We start from the raw sequence: 19,153 nt of genomic DNA, 5'->3' as shown, positions 1-19,153 counted from the left end.
GCAAATGCAAAAAATGGCTAAATTACTTTTCCATCGCTAAATTACATCCCAGAAAAGTAAACTTAATAAATAACAAAAGGAAAAGATAAAAGCTTGCCAGTGACATCTTATGGAGGTGAACTGCTGCAGTGTTGCACCAGACGTGTTAATCTTGTTGTTCTCTCCAACCATCAAATAGTACATTAGATGAAAAAAAGTTTTTAACTACTTTTTTGAATGGTACCAATTTAGACACAATTGGAAATGGTGTACAGAAGAGGCCTCTTGACCAACCTTGTAGCTGGCAGCATCACCAACCAGTCTGACTTGCAGATAACGTAGCTCAGAATAGGAGAACCGCGGGTGGTGGTGAGGATGGTCGAAGACGAGCAGCCACCGGTCCAGGAACCAGACAATGGGCGCCAGTGTTGTGGCATAGAAGATGGCGGGCCAGCCCAGCCAGCCAATCAGGGCACCCGACACCGGGAACGTCAGCGCAGCTCCCACACTGCTGCCTGCAGCACCGAGATGGCTTTCTCAGTCTGGTAAATTTCTACAGAATATCAGTGTGACTGTTGTATATCATGATTCCTTTGCCAGTTTTGTTGTTAACAGCTCGTGGTCTTGCGATTAGTGTTGCTGACTCTCCAACTAGGGGCCTCAGGTTCGATTTCTGGCTGGGTAAGGGACTTTCTCCGCTCGGGACGTGTGTGAGTATTTGCGTGTTATCATCATCGACGCTGAAGTCACTGAAGTGGCGTCAGATAAATAGATTTGCACCAGACATGCACTCCAAGTCACGTATACCATACACACATTACATTTTCAGTACCAGTTTTGTTCAGATGTTGAACCAAATGGAATGCACAATTATGTAAATTGAAGGTTCAGGGGGGGGGGGGGGGAGGAGAAAGGGAAAAGGAAGAGATTTCATGCAACCTGCATCGAGACTTCATGCAGAATCAGCAAGGACAGATGAAAATGTGTGCTGGATCAGGTTCGAACCTGGGATCCCCTGCTTACTAGGCAGCTCCGTTAATCACTGTGTCACCCGGACACGGTGTTTATCGTAACTGCGTGGACTATCTCTGCACGCCTCTCCGCCGACCCACATTCCTACCCGGTGCGCCTATCTGCAGTCCCTGTTCCAAGTGTTAGTAATCTGACTGGGCGAAAGTAATGTGCATCCGTCACTTACCGCGAAATTCTTCGTACTTTTGTCGTAACTGGAAAGTCACATCTTATCTACTTCCAAGTAAAAAGATAAATTGGGTTTTACCATCCAGTCAACCACGAGTACGTTGAAGACGGAGTTCAAACGGGGGCTGGACAAGAGTGGAAAGTGACATCTACTACGTTTTTTTTCAAAGGAACCATTCAGTCTTTCGTTGGAAGCAATTTACGTGACCACAGAAGACGTAAATTGAAATGAGAGGGCGGGGATTTGAGCGCATCTCCTCACGAACGAGATTTCAATGGGTTAACCATTGCGCCAACTCTTCGCGTATGGGTAGTCATAGACTGATGACTAGGGCTTATGAACAAGTATTAAGAAACGATTCAACTATGGATTTTTTCGGGGAAAATGGTCCAAGTTAGAAAGAATGAAGCACAGTTTGATCGCATCTAATGCTCAGTTTCACCAGCAGGTTACTCGGGTCGACTCTAACAGATTTAAAAGATGTAACAACAGTCTCATGGATGTACAGTGCTCTTTCAACCGTATCGCACGAAGTATCACATATATTCGCGAGGCGGAAAGGTGTTGTTGTTTGTATTAAGTGCTCATGGAGTGAAACAGTTAGCGCTTTAGCCTCCGCAACTGACAAAAGGAGCGTGACGTGTTTTTAATGCTCGTTCAGGGGCACCTGTCAAGCCTATGAAACGTTGGTTAGCCTGACAATGGGAGTTTTACACACCTATTTCAGCGAAGGGAAAAGTTTTAGTTTATATCTAAAGGGTAGGCTAATTGGATACAGAACTGGTGTATCCAATTTGCCGCAATAGATAAAAAGCTCAAATCCATCAAGACAGAGAGTGAAGCTGTATGCAATATTATTTGAACGAGACTCAGTATTACGAGCGAGCATAAACTTATAATTATATTATGCTATGAACCACCCGACTCAGCCCTAAACACAACAGAAGACTCTAGAGAAACAGTCTGTTAACTAGGACGTAAGATCCTAATTTATAATGTACCGCTGAAAGAGATTTTTATCAAAGGGGTAACTACAGTCTCGTTAGTGGTGAGAGTGACAAGACATATTGCAAAACATTACTAAATGGCTTCTCTGAAGACAGTTCAGAAGACCGCTCATGGTGGACATATATTGAAAGTAATGGTAACAAATAAGCCTGACCTTTTTGAGAACACTAGCATTGCAAATGGTGTCAGTGATCCTGAGGCAGACGTGTTAATAATGTTACCAGAGTACAAATAGCTACTACAACAAGTATAAAGATTTATGTGTGCAGCAAACTAGATAAAGGCAGTAGTGTCATACCTCAGTGAGGAACTTGAAATATTTAACTCTGGAAAGGAGTCTGTAGGAGGAGCTCAAGTTCGAAAGAGCAGTTGAGCATGCACTGGATGGATATGTACCTAACAGAACAGCCCATAATGGAAGGAACCCTTCATGGCATACAGGTACTGTAAATGAACTTCTAAAGAAGCAGGATCTTCTGCACAAGAGATTTAAAATAAATATAAAGCTACAGATAGGGCGATACTGAATAACACGCGTTTGGCTGCCAAGGGAGCCCTGCGTAAAGCCTACAACGTAGCTAAATACTATAGAAGGATCGCTCACAAAACCCGCAGCAACTATGGCCATACTTAAAGCCTGCTAGTGGCACCAAAGTTAGTCTCCTGACAGTCATGGTATAGACAGGAACTGAAGCAGACTAGCGAACGAAAAGCAGAAGTACTGAACTCCATTTCAATGTTTCGTTTACAGAGAAAATTCCAGGAGTTCTGCCCCAATTTAATTCGAATATAACTGCAACGATCAGTAAAACTGAAATGTTGGTGTCATTGAGAAACAGTTGCAGTCGTGTGAATTTAGGAATATGCAACAGCCGCACTAGTATCACTCCTGTGAGGATCGTGAAGACGAGATTAGGTAGTTAAAACTACCGCAGAGGTGTTTAAGGAGTCATTCTTCTCGCATTCCAAACGTGAACAGAATGGTAGAAAAGCCTCTCATGCATTTCACAGTGGTTTAAAAAGCACGGATGCGGATTTAGACGTGGATTCATTACTTTTCTCTAAATGCGGGTGCGAAGGGAGTGCTTCTTTCCATAGCCTCAGCCTAGAGGGACCTTAAGTCAGATTCACCCTCTATTTACCACTCCTAAACAGATCTACATTATCCTTCCTAGCGCAGCGCATCAGAAACGCATTCGTTCTGCTTACTGTCTTCATCGATGGCCCTGCTCCAATATGTTTCCACCACAACTAGTCCTGTGGTATTAAACAAAGAGTTCTCCATTAGCTTAGTCGTCATCAGCTGGTTGTTTTGCATCTCAAACGACTATGACCGTCATCAACGAATATATAACGCATCCCATGGAGGAGGGTGTGAGAGAGAGAGAGAGAGAGAGAGAGAGAGAGAGAGAGAGATCCTACAGGACACAGAAGCATGTACGAGATGCAATTTTCCTATCGATCCAGCTTAAGTCACAACCACCCTCAATCGGTGAAGGAGCTAACGGACGCTACTTGGTTGATAATAGACCCAGTATTAGCAGACTCGAATCCTGCAGGTGTATATCGCGCACAATAGGAGGAGAGATGACAGTGCGCAATTACCAAGTCAACGGGTGTGGGTCAGCGTATCAAACATGTGATCTGTGTCTGACGTAGTGACAATGAGTCTCGTCGTTCACTTTGATAGATCTCTTAGAGCCGGCTGCTGTGGCCGAACGGTTCAGGCGCTTCAGTCCGGAACCGTGCTGCTGCTACGGTCGCAGGTTCGAATTCTGCCTCGGGCATGGATAAATGTGATGCCCTTAGGTTAGTTAGGTTTAAGTAGTTCTAAGTCTAGGGGACTGATGACCTCAGAAGCCCCATACTGCTTAGAGCTATTTGAACCATTTAGGTCTCTTAGATGCACACATTAAGCTTGGTAGCCTTGTCTGTGCTACTGAAAATGAATAAGCTATGTGCCAACACTGGATTTCACTCTCATCCATCGTTTACTCGTCATCTACAAAACCACAACATTAAACTGCGGGTAAAATAACTTTGAGAGTGGCGTTTCAGCGACTCAAGTAGTTCGGCCTAGGCGTTAGCCAGTCGCATTTTTTTCTATGTTCCACGTCTGACCGTGTTCCCTGTATTGCAGGTACGGGTAAAGGGTTGCTAGGTGAGACAAGGTACACGAGGCGGAAGGGGAACAGACAAACAAGGACTGATTTATATGAGTGCGTGCCATGCTGCGTACTAATCGGCAACACCGCCACACCTTCTGCCACCGACATCTGTTAACAAAAAAGTTATTTCATTCGAGGTATGTACACCAGGCAAACACTCATCAACACGATACACATACAGTCCCTCAAAAGTAAGTTGAAGACAGAAAATGTTTCAAATGGCTGTGAGCACTATGGGACTTCACATATGAGGTCACCAGTCCCCTACTTCTTAGAACTACTTAAACCTAACAAACCTAAGGAGATCACACACATCCATGCTCGAGGCAGGATTCCAACCTGTGACCGTAGCATTCGCGCGGTTCCGGACTGAAGCGCCTAGAACCGCTCGGCCACCGCGATCGGCTTGAAGACAGAGTAAAATCCTTACAGGACTAATTCAATGTGTTGTAAGATCACCCATGAAAACAGAAATCAGTGTCCGGAATCAGACTAATGATTAGCTTTTACTAGTTAATGTAACTGTAATGAGTTGAGGGAGGGATTAGTCTTCAGAGCTTTATTGGTAAGTAGCAGAGGTTAGTCTGTGTCTGATCCTCCTGATTAAGGTTAGACGAATGCCGTGATGATTTCTTTGGAAGAGGCCGTGTCCACAACCTTGCCTGAATCTTCTGCAACTGAGCTAGTATGCCGTCTGTGAGGTGTCGGGTTAGCTGTTAAGCATACGTCTCCGGTGCTACAGTTCCTTTCCCGGGTGACGTACGGAGACGGAAAGCTCCCCATAAGACAATGCGAATTTAAAAGAAACTAGATTCTGCACCTGATAACAGCTTATGAAGTGAAAGTTACCTGGGGTAAACCAATTAATCATGAAAGGATGGATACAACACCTCACGCAGACATACAGATAGTGGGAACGATAAAACTATAAAAGGAAACTAATGGTCACTATAACAATCTGGTTTATTACCGGAAGACATCAAAAGTGATTTATCGACTGAACCAAGGACACTAACAACTGGACAAAGGATTTGTACATTGAGTGCATTCATAAAACAACGGTCCCCAAAAAGCATGAATGAACACCAGTACTCTCGCCTAAGCACATGATGAGTGGAACTAAATCAAATCTGTGAAATGAAAGTTTGATGCAAATTAACTGATATCGCGCTCACCCTGTCTCGGTGGCTGTAATGACGACCCATGCTTACCTCTCTTAGTCTGTGTAAGAGCAGAAGACGGCTGCATTAGCGGCTGAATATTCTAAGTTCAACGCAACCTCTGTGCTCTGTTTCAAGTTGGAGACATTTTGCTCTGCAGCTCTAAGACCAGTGTACTGACTCAAGCGCTGGAATGTCATCTGCAGCGACATAAGGAGAAGTGTCCTCTGATTTTTCTCTACGAAACTTAGTTGATTCTGTCAAAGTCAGAGTGTCGCCGGCCAGTTGCAACAGACGAAGTTATACCGGCGTACTGTGTATTGGTCGAGCGCCAACACTGAGTTGGGTCCGAGACTAGCACTGTGAATTTTTTCACGAGCCTGTGACGTCAGCGGCCACTGGCCATTGGAAAGTTTCAGTCTGTGCATGTGCAGTGCAAACAATATGCTATGTACACAGAACACGAGATGTTATATGAAAGTGGGTATAACTACCCATCTAACAACATAAATATATCATCTGAGTGAAAAAAATGAAATGACCATATGGCATTGTTGGCCGGGAGGCCCCCTGCGGGGAAGTTCGGCCGCCGTATTGCAAGTCCTTTTTATCTGACGTCACTTCGGCGACTTGCGAGTCAATGATGATGAAAAGCACACAACACCCAGTCATCGCGAGGCAGAGAAAATTCCTGACCCCGCCGCAAATCGAACCCGGGACCCCGCGCGCGGGAAGCGAGAACGCTACCGCAAGACCACGAGTGAGTGTTTTATATAAAAGAAGTTACAGAGACAAATAAATTTGCTTATAATGTATGCATGTTGTAACTAATAACTTTTAATGTAATTACGATACTAAAGAGGTTGAACGATCAAATTGTTGCTGTTGACGCATCAGCTGAGATGGTCATATGATCCACAACTCAAGTAATTAAGATGACAGAAAGAATTTAATTGGAAATTAATTAAATTAAGCATAATTTACACAGGAAGGCAGACGCACTGACCGTGTAGCAAAATGTGTTGGCAGCGGATACTAGTAACTACTCACAGTACCTACATTGTAAGATTATCATTTTTAATACAGCAATGAAAAGAGGAGACAAAATCTGATGGAAATGATAAACCATTTGTAACTGTAAACTAAATAACCCAGAGAGTAAACAGTTTTCACCACTGAAAGCTCAAATTGTGACTAATTAAACGCTAATTTATCGTCAAACTGTGGTAATTAGAAATTATTATGATATATGTTTTTTAATTAGAATCTTAGTGGGCAGCTCATAGTTCAGTCGGGATTTCAATTTAATGTGTATATAAAAAGTTGTAAATTTATGCTGGTGATCACACGAGAGACCCGTCTGAAGCCATTGGGAGCACTTTTCGTGGGTAGGAAACTTTTAGAATAATAGAAGGGGATAGTTTTCGAAGGGGGTGACCGAGGCTTCAATAGGTCTACGTCTATGTTCCTCGTGGTTTGTCAGTCTGTCTGTCCATCCCTGCCCCGTGGTTGTCTTGATATATGGTATTTGAGGTCAGTCGGTCTGGTTTTTAAGGTCTCTCAATCGGAATGTTTATTTTTATTTTATTTATTTAGTTAATTAATTATCTAACCTGATCTGATTAGGGTCATCAGGCCCTCACTTAGATTGGACCAAGGTATCACACATAAAGTGTCTATTACATCATAGTTATCAAAGAAATAACAATATGACGACTAGTATTAAAATTATTCTGAAGTGGCAATGTGAGTAAGTTATACTATGACCTAACAAAGTTGATAATCGTGTTACTTGTATTACTGCAACTGCATCCTCTATTAGTGTTAATAGAAATAATAATAACAATAATAATTGTGACATTAATAAGCATAATGATAGCGGCAGATATAAGAAGAATTTTTAAGTCTACAAAATGAATGTTTTCTGATATATAGCGAGTTCTGGGAAAAGGAAATTTATGGAGACTACATCAGCTAAGAATACTGTGCAGTGATGAAGATCAGCTTAGAAAGAGGGCTGTACAAAGGTAACGGGTGTGTAAAGGGACAGTAGTAATCATGATTGTTGCTTTAGTAGATATGTCATGATCTGTCATCTGAAATTGGAGGTATTATTCAGTCCTGTAAGATAATGCGGGAGATCGTTCCAGATACTGAGAAGGGATATCAGAAGGTGACTGAATGATGGAATGGGACAGAAAGGATGGTACTCCGATGGGAATGGACATTTCTGTCGCGTTGTTCAGACGAGAACGTTAAGGTCAATGGGAGATATGAGGAACAGTGTTCACTGATAAGATGGTAGAGAAGGCAGAGGGTATGAAGATCTTTGCGCCTGCCTGCCTGCATGCAGCCAGGATAGCTATCCATATGATGGTGAAATGTGATCAAAGAGTCGAACATCACAGACATAACAAACACATACATTCATAATCAGTTCCAGAAGCTGGGATCTTTCCTGAGAAAGGTCTTGCAAAATAACATCGCTGTAATCAATAATTGTAAGTGTAAGAGTATGTACATGTTTCTTTTCAGGTGAAGAGCAAAGAGTTTTTTATATTTTTTGGAGGGTGTGGAGGGATGCCGATGTCTTCTTGCATTATTTGCAGTTATGTGCTCAGTCTAATTTAGATTTTCATCTATTGTTACACCTAGACTCTTTCCTGAATGTAAGATGATATTCGTCCCATTCAGAGTTAAAGATTGTAGGGATTCCCTATATTTCGAGCTAATGAGCGTAGAACGATCAGCCAATACTGCCTGGGTATTGGATGGGTTGAGCTTTAATCCTATACCATGCGCCTATTTTGATAGTGCACACAGGACGGTATTGAGATGTCGAAAGCTGTCGTCAGGTTTATAGATTTTGTACTTCGATAAAACTGGAGTGATCAGCGTACATGTGGGTTTTTTAATAGAACAGGACCGATGACATTTATATACAATGAAAAGAGAATAGGACCTAATATCGAACCTTGGGGAACGCCTGATGCTACCTGACTTCGTTGTTACTTTGTGGTAGCGGACATTATAGCACTGCTGGCTACATGTCAGGTCTGAGCGAAACAACTGCACTGCACTTCGGCAGGAATTTAGCCTGCATCGCTTGACAAGTGAAATGTCACAGTCGACGTTCTTAAGGCTTTGCTGAGGTGTAAGAAGCACATCATTGTTGCCTCTTGTGCATCTACAGCAAGTTTCAGGTCATCTGTTACCTTATTGAGTTAGATGTTGTTCAGTGATGTTTAAATAAGCCTGATTAATATTCATCTAGCAGGTTGAGTGGTGGTCCAGGCGCAACTTAGGTATTTGAAAATATTTCGCGTTCTGTGTGGACTTTGACGAATTTTGTAAAGTGTTCGACTTGGTTTCTGGTACAGTCGCATGATTTAGAATTATTCTGGCACAGTCTGGGCTCTGTTATTTTAGCCCCATATCTAATCGACCTATAGGACAATCAATCATTGTGTCGGTTTGAGTGAGGATAATTTGTCATAATTTCTAGCTGTGAACGCAGTCTTGAGCTTTTCCATCAAGTTCATTAATTTACGGTGCATTTTTATCCGCTGGGGACTTGAGTCATCTCATATATTGCTACACAATAGCTTTTGTTAGCACCAGACACAATAATGTGTGATAATTGGACAATAAATTTGATGTGTGAAAACTCAAATCACTTGTAGTAGCGTTGGTGATTTAAAACAGGTGTGTATGTTCAATCTAGCAGTTGATGGAATTCTGATCAGTTGTCGGCAAGCAGCCTCCAGTTTTCTTGTAAATTAAAGTAACGCATTTTGGCCCTAGACGAACAGAAGCCGAGCCAAATTTTATCAATATATTTTAATTTAACGCCCACGCAAGTCCAAACCCATGATAATTTAATAAACAATCTTAAGCATTTTCTCCTCTTGTGGTATTTTCGTGGTTAAGCAAACAAGGTATATTTATCCCTTGGCACGGAATCTCTCCCACTACATGACAGATTTTCATTCACGGCCAAACAAAAGACGTCCATGTACACACAAGTGGAAACTCGCCCCTGCTACCAAAATAATTAGTATGAACCAGTCAGAGGTCCCGCTACTTGAATTTGAATAAACATTCCGGCTGCCTACACTGTCCTTAACGGTTGCCCCACACTTCATAGGTTTGTGTTCTTTCCCATTTTACTAAAAACGATTCCTTTCACTTCTCGCGTGATTCAGTTTTATGGCACACTGCCAGTCGTCAATTCAAGTCCATGCTGGGTTGGGAAGGCAGACTGTTCTCTGCTCTATACCTTTAAGACTATTCTGTTTCCTTAAGTTAAACTTCCTTTCCCAAGCCAGCTGAAAGCTCCAAGGTTGCCGTAATTACAAGACTCTCTCACAATACCAAGAGGAAAGGAGATGTAGAAATAATTAGAAATACAATCATAGGCAGTACTGAAAAATGCTTGCAGATCTCTTGGTGATATGACTTGACAGAGTATTGGGATCTGCATACTAAGTTATAAAACAGGTTACAGCACAATTTGGGAATAAACTGCCAAGTAGCACATCTAAAATAAAAATTTTGTTCCTTAAAGCTAACGTCACGAGGACCATTGAACATAAGGAGCAAAATTCAAGGAGAGGAGGAGGAGGAGGAGATTAGTCTTTAACATATCGTTGACAACCAGGTCATTAGAGAAATAGCACAAGCTTGGATTAGGGTAGGATGGAGAAGGAACCATCCTGGCATTTGCCTTAAGTGATTTAGGGAAATAGCAGAAAACATAAATGTGTATGGCTGGATACGGGTTTATATTGTTGTCCTTTACCCAAATGTGAGTCCAGTGTGATAACCACTGCGCTAACTCGCTCACTACCAACTTTCAACACGACCGGTATTGCTTCTGAAATTTTGACTGCTCAGAGCAATGCAGAGTGTAATCAACAAAAATGATGGGCTACCAATAAATAATACAGTATATGAATAAATAATACAGTTTTGTACTGAAATAAACACTCTCAAATTTTAGAAAGTGTACTTAAAACTTGCTGATGATGAAGGCTTAAATAGTCAGCCATCGGCATACAGAACACAATCTCTCTTTGTTGTTAACAGATGTCAGTGGCAGGGAGAGGGACGTGACAGAGTTTCTGGCTAGTATGGAGGGTATCATGTACTCCTTGACTCTCTATAGTGCACTTTGCCCCCTGTTGTATGAGGATGTTGCAGTGAACTTCAGTTCAAAGATTGATTTGATGAAGCTCTCTATGCTAGTCCATATTGTGTCAGTTTCTTCATCTCTGCTTAACTGCTGCACCCTACATCCATTTGAACTTGATTGCTGTGTGGGTTATATCATTCTGAACGTCTGATGGTACGTCTCCAGACTCAAAAATTTTATAAACCAACTTGATTATTCGTTTAGTCATCACTTCCCCCAATGATTTCAAAAATTCCGAAGGAAGTTTATCTTTTGGTAAAGTCGTCTCTTGGTAAGACGATTAAAACTTCTATGCATGGGTACCTCTTTTCCCCTGTCAGCTTTGCGCCTCATGCGTGCCTTTATGTTGCTTTGGCCTTAATCCAGTCCTGTCTAGAAGCGTCCGATACAGACGGAGAGTTCTGATGAATCTGTCGATAGCAGTTCGTTACTTACAGAGGTAAGCGGAGATGAACTTGCTCTGTCGTTGGGCGGCACCCAGTTCGCCGTCATACAGTGCATCGATTGCCAATCCATTCCCTGCAGACCAAAATACGGATTTATTACCTCTAATCAGCTTAACGTAAAGTATCATTCGCTAAGACGTTCCATTTACATATAAGCAGTGTTCTTCCTGTTGGTACTCGATAGTGGAAACCTGAACTTTGAAGTTCAAGCCAAAATGTTTCTCAGGAATTTGGTTAGTTCTAATATTTTAGTTTATATAACTCACAGGTCATAACATTGGAGATCGAGACAATTAAATAATTCTTTCTCTCACAGTGGCGTCGGCGCCACAATAAAACCCCATGATACATTTAAACAATTTGCCGAACAGAACTCACTTGCGGCCGTTTTGTACATTGCGACGAAGTCGTTGGTAAGAGACCCACGGAGTAAAAGAAATGAATTCATGGTGCCTTGTGTCACCAACACTGATCGAACTGCAGGATCCTGCTAGTAGTGGTACATGTAGCGATCCCTGTCCAGCAACACGGATAATGGGAGTTCCGGCCGTGTGTCTTCATTCTTTGTACTAGATGGAAGCACACAAGAATATGAGTGATTCTGCCGTTAAGTAAAGCCACATGGCCTTAATTTACCGGAAACATGGCCAGGAGGGTCTGCAGCTCGTGGTCTTGCGGTAGCGTTCTCACTTCCCACACACGGGGTCTCAGGTTCCGTTCCGAGAGAGGTCAGGGATTTTTCCTGCCTCGAGATGACTGGGTGTTGTTGTGTCGTCTTCACCATCATCATTCATCCCCAATATGGTCGGAGGAAGGCAATGGAAAACCACCCCCACTAGGTCCTTGCCTAGTACAGTGGTGCGGGTCTCCCGCAACATCCGCCATGTTCCTTGGAGTATGGGGCCTCATCATCATCATTATTGCCAGGAGAGTTCAAAGAACACTTTGTAATACTGCCATTGTCACACTGCTGTTGTACTTTCTACCATACACTTAGGTGACACAAGTCAAGGGATGCCTCCTAACATAGTGTCGGACCATCTTTTGCCCAGTGTTGTCCAATAACTCGACGTGGCATGGTGTCAACGAGTCGTTGGAAGTCCCCTGCAGACATATTGAGCCATGCTGCCTCTATGGCCGTCCATAATTGCATAAGTGTTGCCAGTGCAGGATTTTCTGCACGAAAGGACCTCTCAGTTATGTCCCATAAATGTTCGCTGTGATTCATGTCGGTCGACATGAGTGGCCAAATCATTCGCCCGAATTGTCCAGAATGTTGTTCAAACCAGGAGCGGACAACTGTGGTCCAGTGCCAATCCCATCGTTGTTTGGGAACATGAAGTCCATGAATGGCTGAAAATGGTCTCCAGTCAATGATCGGTTCAGTTGGACCACAGGACCCAAAATGTTCAAATGTGTGTGAATTCCTGTGGGACCAAACTTCTAAGGTCATCGATCCCTAGACTTACACACTACTTAAACTAACTTACGCTAAAGACAACACACACGCCCATGCCCGAGGGAGGACTCGAACCTCTGGCGGGAGTGGCCGCCCGATTCGTGAAATGACGCCTCTAACCGCGCGGCCACTCCGCGCACCACAAGACCCAGTCCATTCCAAGTACACACAGCCGCTACCAGGTTACATGTTGCCTTGTTGACAACTTGGGTCCATAGCTTCGTCGGGCCCGCGCCTACTCGAACCCTATCATCAGCCCTTACCAAATGAAATCGGAACTCATGTGATCAGACCATGGTTTTCCAGTCGTGTAGGATCAAACCGATATGTTCGCGAACACAGGAGGGGTGCTGCACGCCGTGTCATCAGCCCTTACCAAATGAAATCGGAACTCATGTGATCAGACCATGGTTTTCCAGTCGTGTAGGATCAAACCGATATTAGCCGGCCGTGGTGGTCTCGCGGTTCTAGGCGCGCAGTCCGGAACCAAGGGACTACTACAGTCGCAGGTTCGAATCCTGCCTCGGGCATGGATGTGTGTGATGTCCTTAGGTTAGTTAGGTTTAAGTAGTTCTAAGTTCTAGGGGACTAATGACCACAGCAGTTGAGTCCCATAGTGCTCAGAGCCATCAAACCGATATGTTCGCGAACACAGGAGGGGTGCTGCACGCCGTGTCATCAGCCCTTACCAAATGAAATCGGAACTCATGTGATCAGACCATGGTTTTCCAGTCGTGTAGGATCAAACCGATATGTTCGCGAACACAGGAGGGGTGCTGCACGCCGTGTCATCAGCCCTTACCAAATGAAATCGGAACTCATGTGATCAGACCATGGTTTTCCAGTCGTGTAGGATCAAACCGATATGTTCGCGAACACAGGAGGGGTGCTGCAGGCCGTGTCGTGTTGTTAGCAAAAGCATTCGCGCCGATCGTCTGCTGCAATGGCCCATTAATCCGCAATTTTGCAGCAATATCCTAACGGATACTTTCGTTCTACGTCCTACATCGATTTCTGTGGTTGTTAGCAGTGGCAGTTCTACGCAAACGCCGTTGCTCTCGGTCGTTAAGTGAAGGCCGTCGACCACTGAGTAGATCGTGATGAGAGGTAATGCTTGAAATTTGGCATTCTCGGCGCATTCTCTAATGATTTCGTAAATGAACTCTCCCATGTGTCTAGCTGCAACACGATTACGCGTTCAGAATCTGTTAATTCCCGTTGTGCGACGATAATCACGACGGAAAACGTTTCACATGAATCACCCAAGTACAAACAACAGCTTCGCCAATTCACTGGCCTTTTATACGTTGTATACCGGATACTTCAGCCATCTGTATATGTTCACACTCTTATCCCATGACTTCTGTCACCTCAGTGTAAAATAACCATAGGTGTTTTCGTTAGTTGTTGGTCTTAAGAAAAAAGTTTTCAGTGCATTCTTCACATACCTACCATAATATACAGTTTAGTGGAAAATGATTGGTACAACAAATCATGTTGCACTAAACGCATATCACGCTCTTGTTTTTGCAACATGCAGAGGCTCTCGATGTAGGAGGTGGTCGCAGCTGCTGCAACGCCTGTCACCGACCCATGACATACCATCTGGCGTCCTTGGATGTCTCAGTCAGAGCAACTATCTCCCAACCCCCAGGCTGGGGATGGTGAATGCCCCACTATGCAGGAGCATCAAAGAGTGCCCTCGCAACAGCCTGGGAGTTCCCTCAGGAGGTCGCAGCCACCACCTCCTACTACTCACACTTCGACTTCTTGCCCTCGACAGCAACGCAAGGTATGTGTACCTCGGCACATAGCCCTTCCCCCTGAAGGCGCCATTGGCTGGTCGCAGTGCTCTATCCTGTCCTGATAGTGAAGGACATCAGATTAGCGGCGTCATGACTCCTCTAGAATACTCGGCGGTTGCTAGGGTTGGGTTGGGATGTTTGGGGAAGAGACCAAACAGTGAGGTCATTGGTCTCATCGAATTAGGGAAGGAAGGGGAAGGAAGTCGCTCATGCCCTTTCAAAGGAACCATCCCGGCATTTTCCTGGAGCGGTTTAGGGAAATCACGGAAAACCTATATCAGGATAGCCGGACTCGCGATTGAACCGTCGTCCTGCCGAATGCAGGTTGCTAGGGCCTCTGAGGGTCGATCTCATTTAATCCGGCTGGAGGGTATCGTGACCCAGCCAGGTTTCTAGATGCGTGCCTCCCCGTGTCAGAGGCGGAGCTCCTGAAAGCCCTAGACGATCCGAGATATATTGCCATTAAATGTGATGCAGTGATCTGCTGCAAAGTTGATCCACCCTCCCATATAGCAGGATGCTGCTGAGGAGAAAACCTTTCATTACATATGCAGTGATAATGGCGTTACATCTCGGAGTACATCAATCGCCAAGTGGTGTCGTGAATCCACCTTGGGTGCTATACTGGCCCAGTTTTCCGAGGGTCAACTAAAGCATTCACCCAAATACCACACATCGACATCTATATTCATCTCTATGATCCGTTAAATGGAGGGTCCAGTTATATCAAATTCCCTGAGGATATTAAGAAGGAACAGGCTTGTATTAACGTTCAAAATGAAAAAGATAACACTTGTTTTGTATGATCAAGTCTGGCATGTGAGAGAAATTACACAAAAGATCCGCAGCGCACATCTCGATACGAAATAGGTCTTAACATTCATGGATGTTGTAACTCTGACGGTATCAAGCTCCCCTTAAAGATTCAGAGCATACCAAAAATTGAGTCACAAAATCCCGGAATATGGGTTCACGTTTATGGCTTGAAGACGGAGCAGAAAAGCAAGCCAGATGAGCAGGACAACCATACTACAGTTGGAACGCTCCATTTTTCGAAATATGCAGGTGAGCGTGATCTTCATGTAAACATGCTGCTCTTCTCTGAAGGTGATAATCAGCATTACGCATGGATCACAGACATGTCAAATCTCCTTTACAGCGAACTGTCGAAACATAAACATAAGGAACACATTTGCTTTAGGTGTCTAAATAACTTCTCAGAATAAAAGTATTTAAAAAGGCATCTGGAGGACTGTGAATCAAAGAAAGCTGTGCATGTTCTTATGCCTACAGAAGAAAACAAGTTTATTAAATCCAAGAATGTCCATTTGCTGTTTAATCAGACTTCTAATGTCTCCTTGCCCCTATTACCCACTGTGAATGGATAGCGGTATGTGGCGGTATACCAAATTGCATGTTCACATGATTCAAGTCTTAACTGCTATGAATCTTATGTCAGGGATAATCCTGCAGTTTGGTTGCTCACTGAGATTGAAAAACTCTCATGGGATGTTGATAGGCTTTATAGCACCAACATCCCCATGACCGAATCGGAGGAAGATAAAAAATTATACAATGTTGATGTTAACTGTCATATTTGTGGGCTGCCATTAGATAGAAAAGCTGAAACTCCATGTAGAGATCATTTTCATCTCACTGGGAAGTTCCACATTGCAGCTCGCAACGCATGCAATTTGACGTATGTTGCCACGACACATACCCATTTTCTTCCATAACTTAAGTGGGAATGGCGCTCGCGTTCTAGTTGAGCAACTGGTTAGTTTCGGTTGGGAGAAAAATCAGGAGTTGTGAGAGTATTGAGGAGTGTATTTCATTCTCCAAACAAATGAAGCCGAAAATTAAGCTCCGCCTCCTTGACACGCTACGTTTTATGCAGGTGCCACTCTAGAAACTCGTTGAAACTCTTCCTCGAGAGGATATGCGTATCACGTGATGTGCTTACCCCGAAGAGGAAAAGTTTCAGCTTGTGACTAGGAAAGGAGATTTTCCTTATGAATATATGAACATTTCTGCATTTACCAGTACTCTCACAGGCGTTGCCATAAGTAGTGCAGATTATGGGCGTACCATGAATGTCCAGCAGGAATTCAACATTCCAGATTTGGGTGAACATTAGGGACTATACATGGACACTGACGAGCGCTTGCTTGCGGATGTTTTTGAGAAGTTTCGGAGTGTGTGTATGGCCACATAGTCTCTGGCACCTGGGTTGTCCTGGGACGCAATGCTTAAGAAAACGAGGCGCAACATCGAACTTTTGACTGATGCTGATGTGCTTCTTTTCTTTGAGCATGGGATCCGTGGAGGATTTTGCCAGTGTGTCCATGACACGCCAAGGCAAATAATCACATATGGGTGCGGGGCTTAATGCATCTCTCGATACAAGTTATATTCTATATTTGGGTGTGAATAACTTATACGGACACGCCATGATGCAGCTAATGCCAGTCGGTGAGTTTCGATGGGTGCCCTAAAACGAATTAGAGGGATTAGGTGGAAAAATATTAGGTCTGATGGCTGATTCTGATGTAGGGAGCCACACCTCATATGCCCTATCAGTTTGCATGACATGACAAGCGACTTGCTGTTATTTCCAGAGCAACAAGTTCTGTCAGGATGCACTGTCCTTAAACTAATTACCACTGTTGGACACAAGCAGAGGTATGTATGTAACTGTTGTTATTTCACAAATCCCTACCCTTAAAATGAACATAAAGGCAGTGCAAGATGCACAAGATATTAGTTTAAAGCATGAGGGGGTGACGTTCCTCGGTGCTAGTGGTCTGCGCTCTCTGTTATATAACAAATCGTCAGCGCCGATCCAGATGCAGATGTTTTGTGATGCGGGAAAACGAAGCCATCTGACCAACGCTCTATTCCCTTGACACCGTATGACCCTCTCTACGAGATACACATTTGATTCCGAGCTCTTCTGTAACTCTTGTGTGTAAAAGCATCCTGAAATGTCAGTACCACTGCTGTCCTTAAGAGGTAGGTTCTATGATTCGTTCTCTGCGCTTTGGAAACGGTGAATATCTCGGTTGACCAGTTTGGCATGTATGATTTCTCAAACGTTGTCTTGTGTTTTGAAATGCGTACTAAATCACCTACATTAAATTGCTGTTTGCTCGGATCTACCATTATAATACAAATGTATACTGTATACTGTATCTAGAAGTTTATTGTCACGAACATCGATTAGTCTCATTTTTATTGTGCGATGTTTGGTTCGATTATACTGTGCAATTATTTGCGGGGGGATATCGATCCATCTGTGTGAGCCACGAAGATTGAATTTAGTTAAATTACATAATTTTCGCCTGTTCATTTTTCCAGTGAAAATACCAGGTCAATTGCTTTAGTACTTGCAATATAATAAGAGGTAAGAAATAAAAAAAACATATACATTGTTATATACATTTTTTTTATTCAGTAATCGTACACAGGATGCACTACAACAACTAACTCTTTCTTTATGTTAATGCCAATACAAACTATAGAAAATAAAGTCTTCTTGTAAGCACAGAATTCAGCATGTATTTCTCTCAAATTTATTGGCAGTACATTAGTGTTCGCCGGCACCATACTGATCCAGTGTTCGAAGTGGTATACAAGCACATTGTCCATACTTAGATACTCTGCAATGTCACTATACACAGCTTTAACACAAGGCAGTCATCCGTTCAGTCTTTCCAATACAGTGGATAGCACCATCTGTAGATCGAAAAATTTTTTAACGAAAGAGTGCTGTAGATGAACGGATGTGTCACCTGATTTCACACAGAGTGCAGAGTCATTGAACAGTGTTCTAATGGATAGAGTTAGAGCAGCACAGTAAATGTCCGGAAGAGGACGGCTCGGGTGATACCCGGCGTTCAACTGCTGCATGACATACGCTTTTGCACGACAGATTTCATCCCATTCCACGTCCGTAAACCGCACGTAAATACTTTTTCGCTGCATTCTCGATCTCTATCACAATACGCCACTCTCTGTCTGTGGCTGCTTCTATACCAATATGTAAACGTTTCGAACCACTAGCGGTTAAATTGTACACTGAAGAGAAGAGTAGTGGTGCACAGGGCTTAACTGGTATCTTCTCATCCACTACATCCTCACTCTTTCCACGCAGTAGCACTGGAATATTCTGCTATGGTGCGTATGATGGAGGCCAGTACCGACCTGCGTCATACTGATTAGGTCCTCGGGTGCGCTTCAACGAGTTAGGGGCTGACTGCGTGTCTGCAAATCACAATAACAGCTGATTGTCCGGCTCCACAAGCTGACCAGGATCCCAGGATGCTGCCGCTGCTGCGATTCACGACGGGCTGGGACACGTCGCTGTTGCAGACCCCGACGGGCTGGAGGACGTCGCATCCGCTGATGAGCAAAGAAGAAAAACCGTTACAAGCGATGATAGAGGCACAAAGACCCTCACACGGCAGTAAACACAGACATTAAGTAGGGGTTACTTACTCTTCCGTGGTTTCTTCGTATTCCGTTGCTGCTGAAGCTGGACGGCACTGGACGGTCTCGACTGGCGCTTGATTCTGGGTGGCGACCGCAACTGAGGCTGCAGAGCTGCTGGGCCTGCCTTCTATTCCCGTTGTGTGATCAGATGCTGCGTTCCTATTGGCTACTACCAATTTCAAGCGCATCTGGCGATTTAATTGTGTTAGGGGGAGTACGCTTGAGCTTTCCGTCCAAGTGGA

The 19,153-nt window shown here is 43.7% G+C and overlaps 1 protein-coding gene across 1 annotated transcript in view; it reads right to left on the bottom strand.

Moving 5' to 3' along the window:
- LOC126335830 (vesicular glutamate transporter 2-like) overlaps positions 1-19,153 on the bottom strand; it is a 142,229-nt gene that overhangs the window by 82,317 nt on the left and 40,759 nt on the right. Inside the window, exons 4-5 of the mRNA XM_049999297.1 lie at positions 11,146-11,229; positions 274-494 (exon numbers count right to left, since the gene is read on the bottom strand). Of these exons, the coding sequence (XP_049855254.1) occupies positions 274-494; positions 11,146-11,229 (305 nt within the window). The remainder of the gene's footprint in view (positions 1-273; positions 495-11,145; positions 11,230-19,153) is intronic.

The sequence above is a fragment of the Schistocerca gregaria genome, chromosome 2 (assembly GCF_023897955.1).
Source record: "Schistocerca gregaria isolate iqSchGreg1 chromosome 2, iqSchGreg1.2, whole genome shotgun sequence".
NCBI classification, from domain to species: Eukaryota; Metazoa; Arthropoda; class Insecta; order Orthoptera; family Acrididae; genus Schistocerca; species Schistocerca gregaria.
Note: the sequence above shows the minus strand (reverse complement) of the source record. Positions and strands in the feature narration are given on the sequence as shown.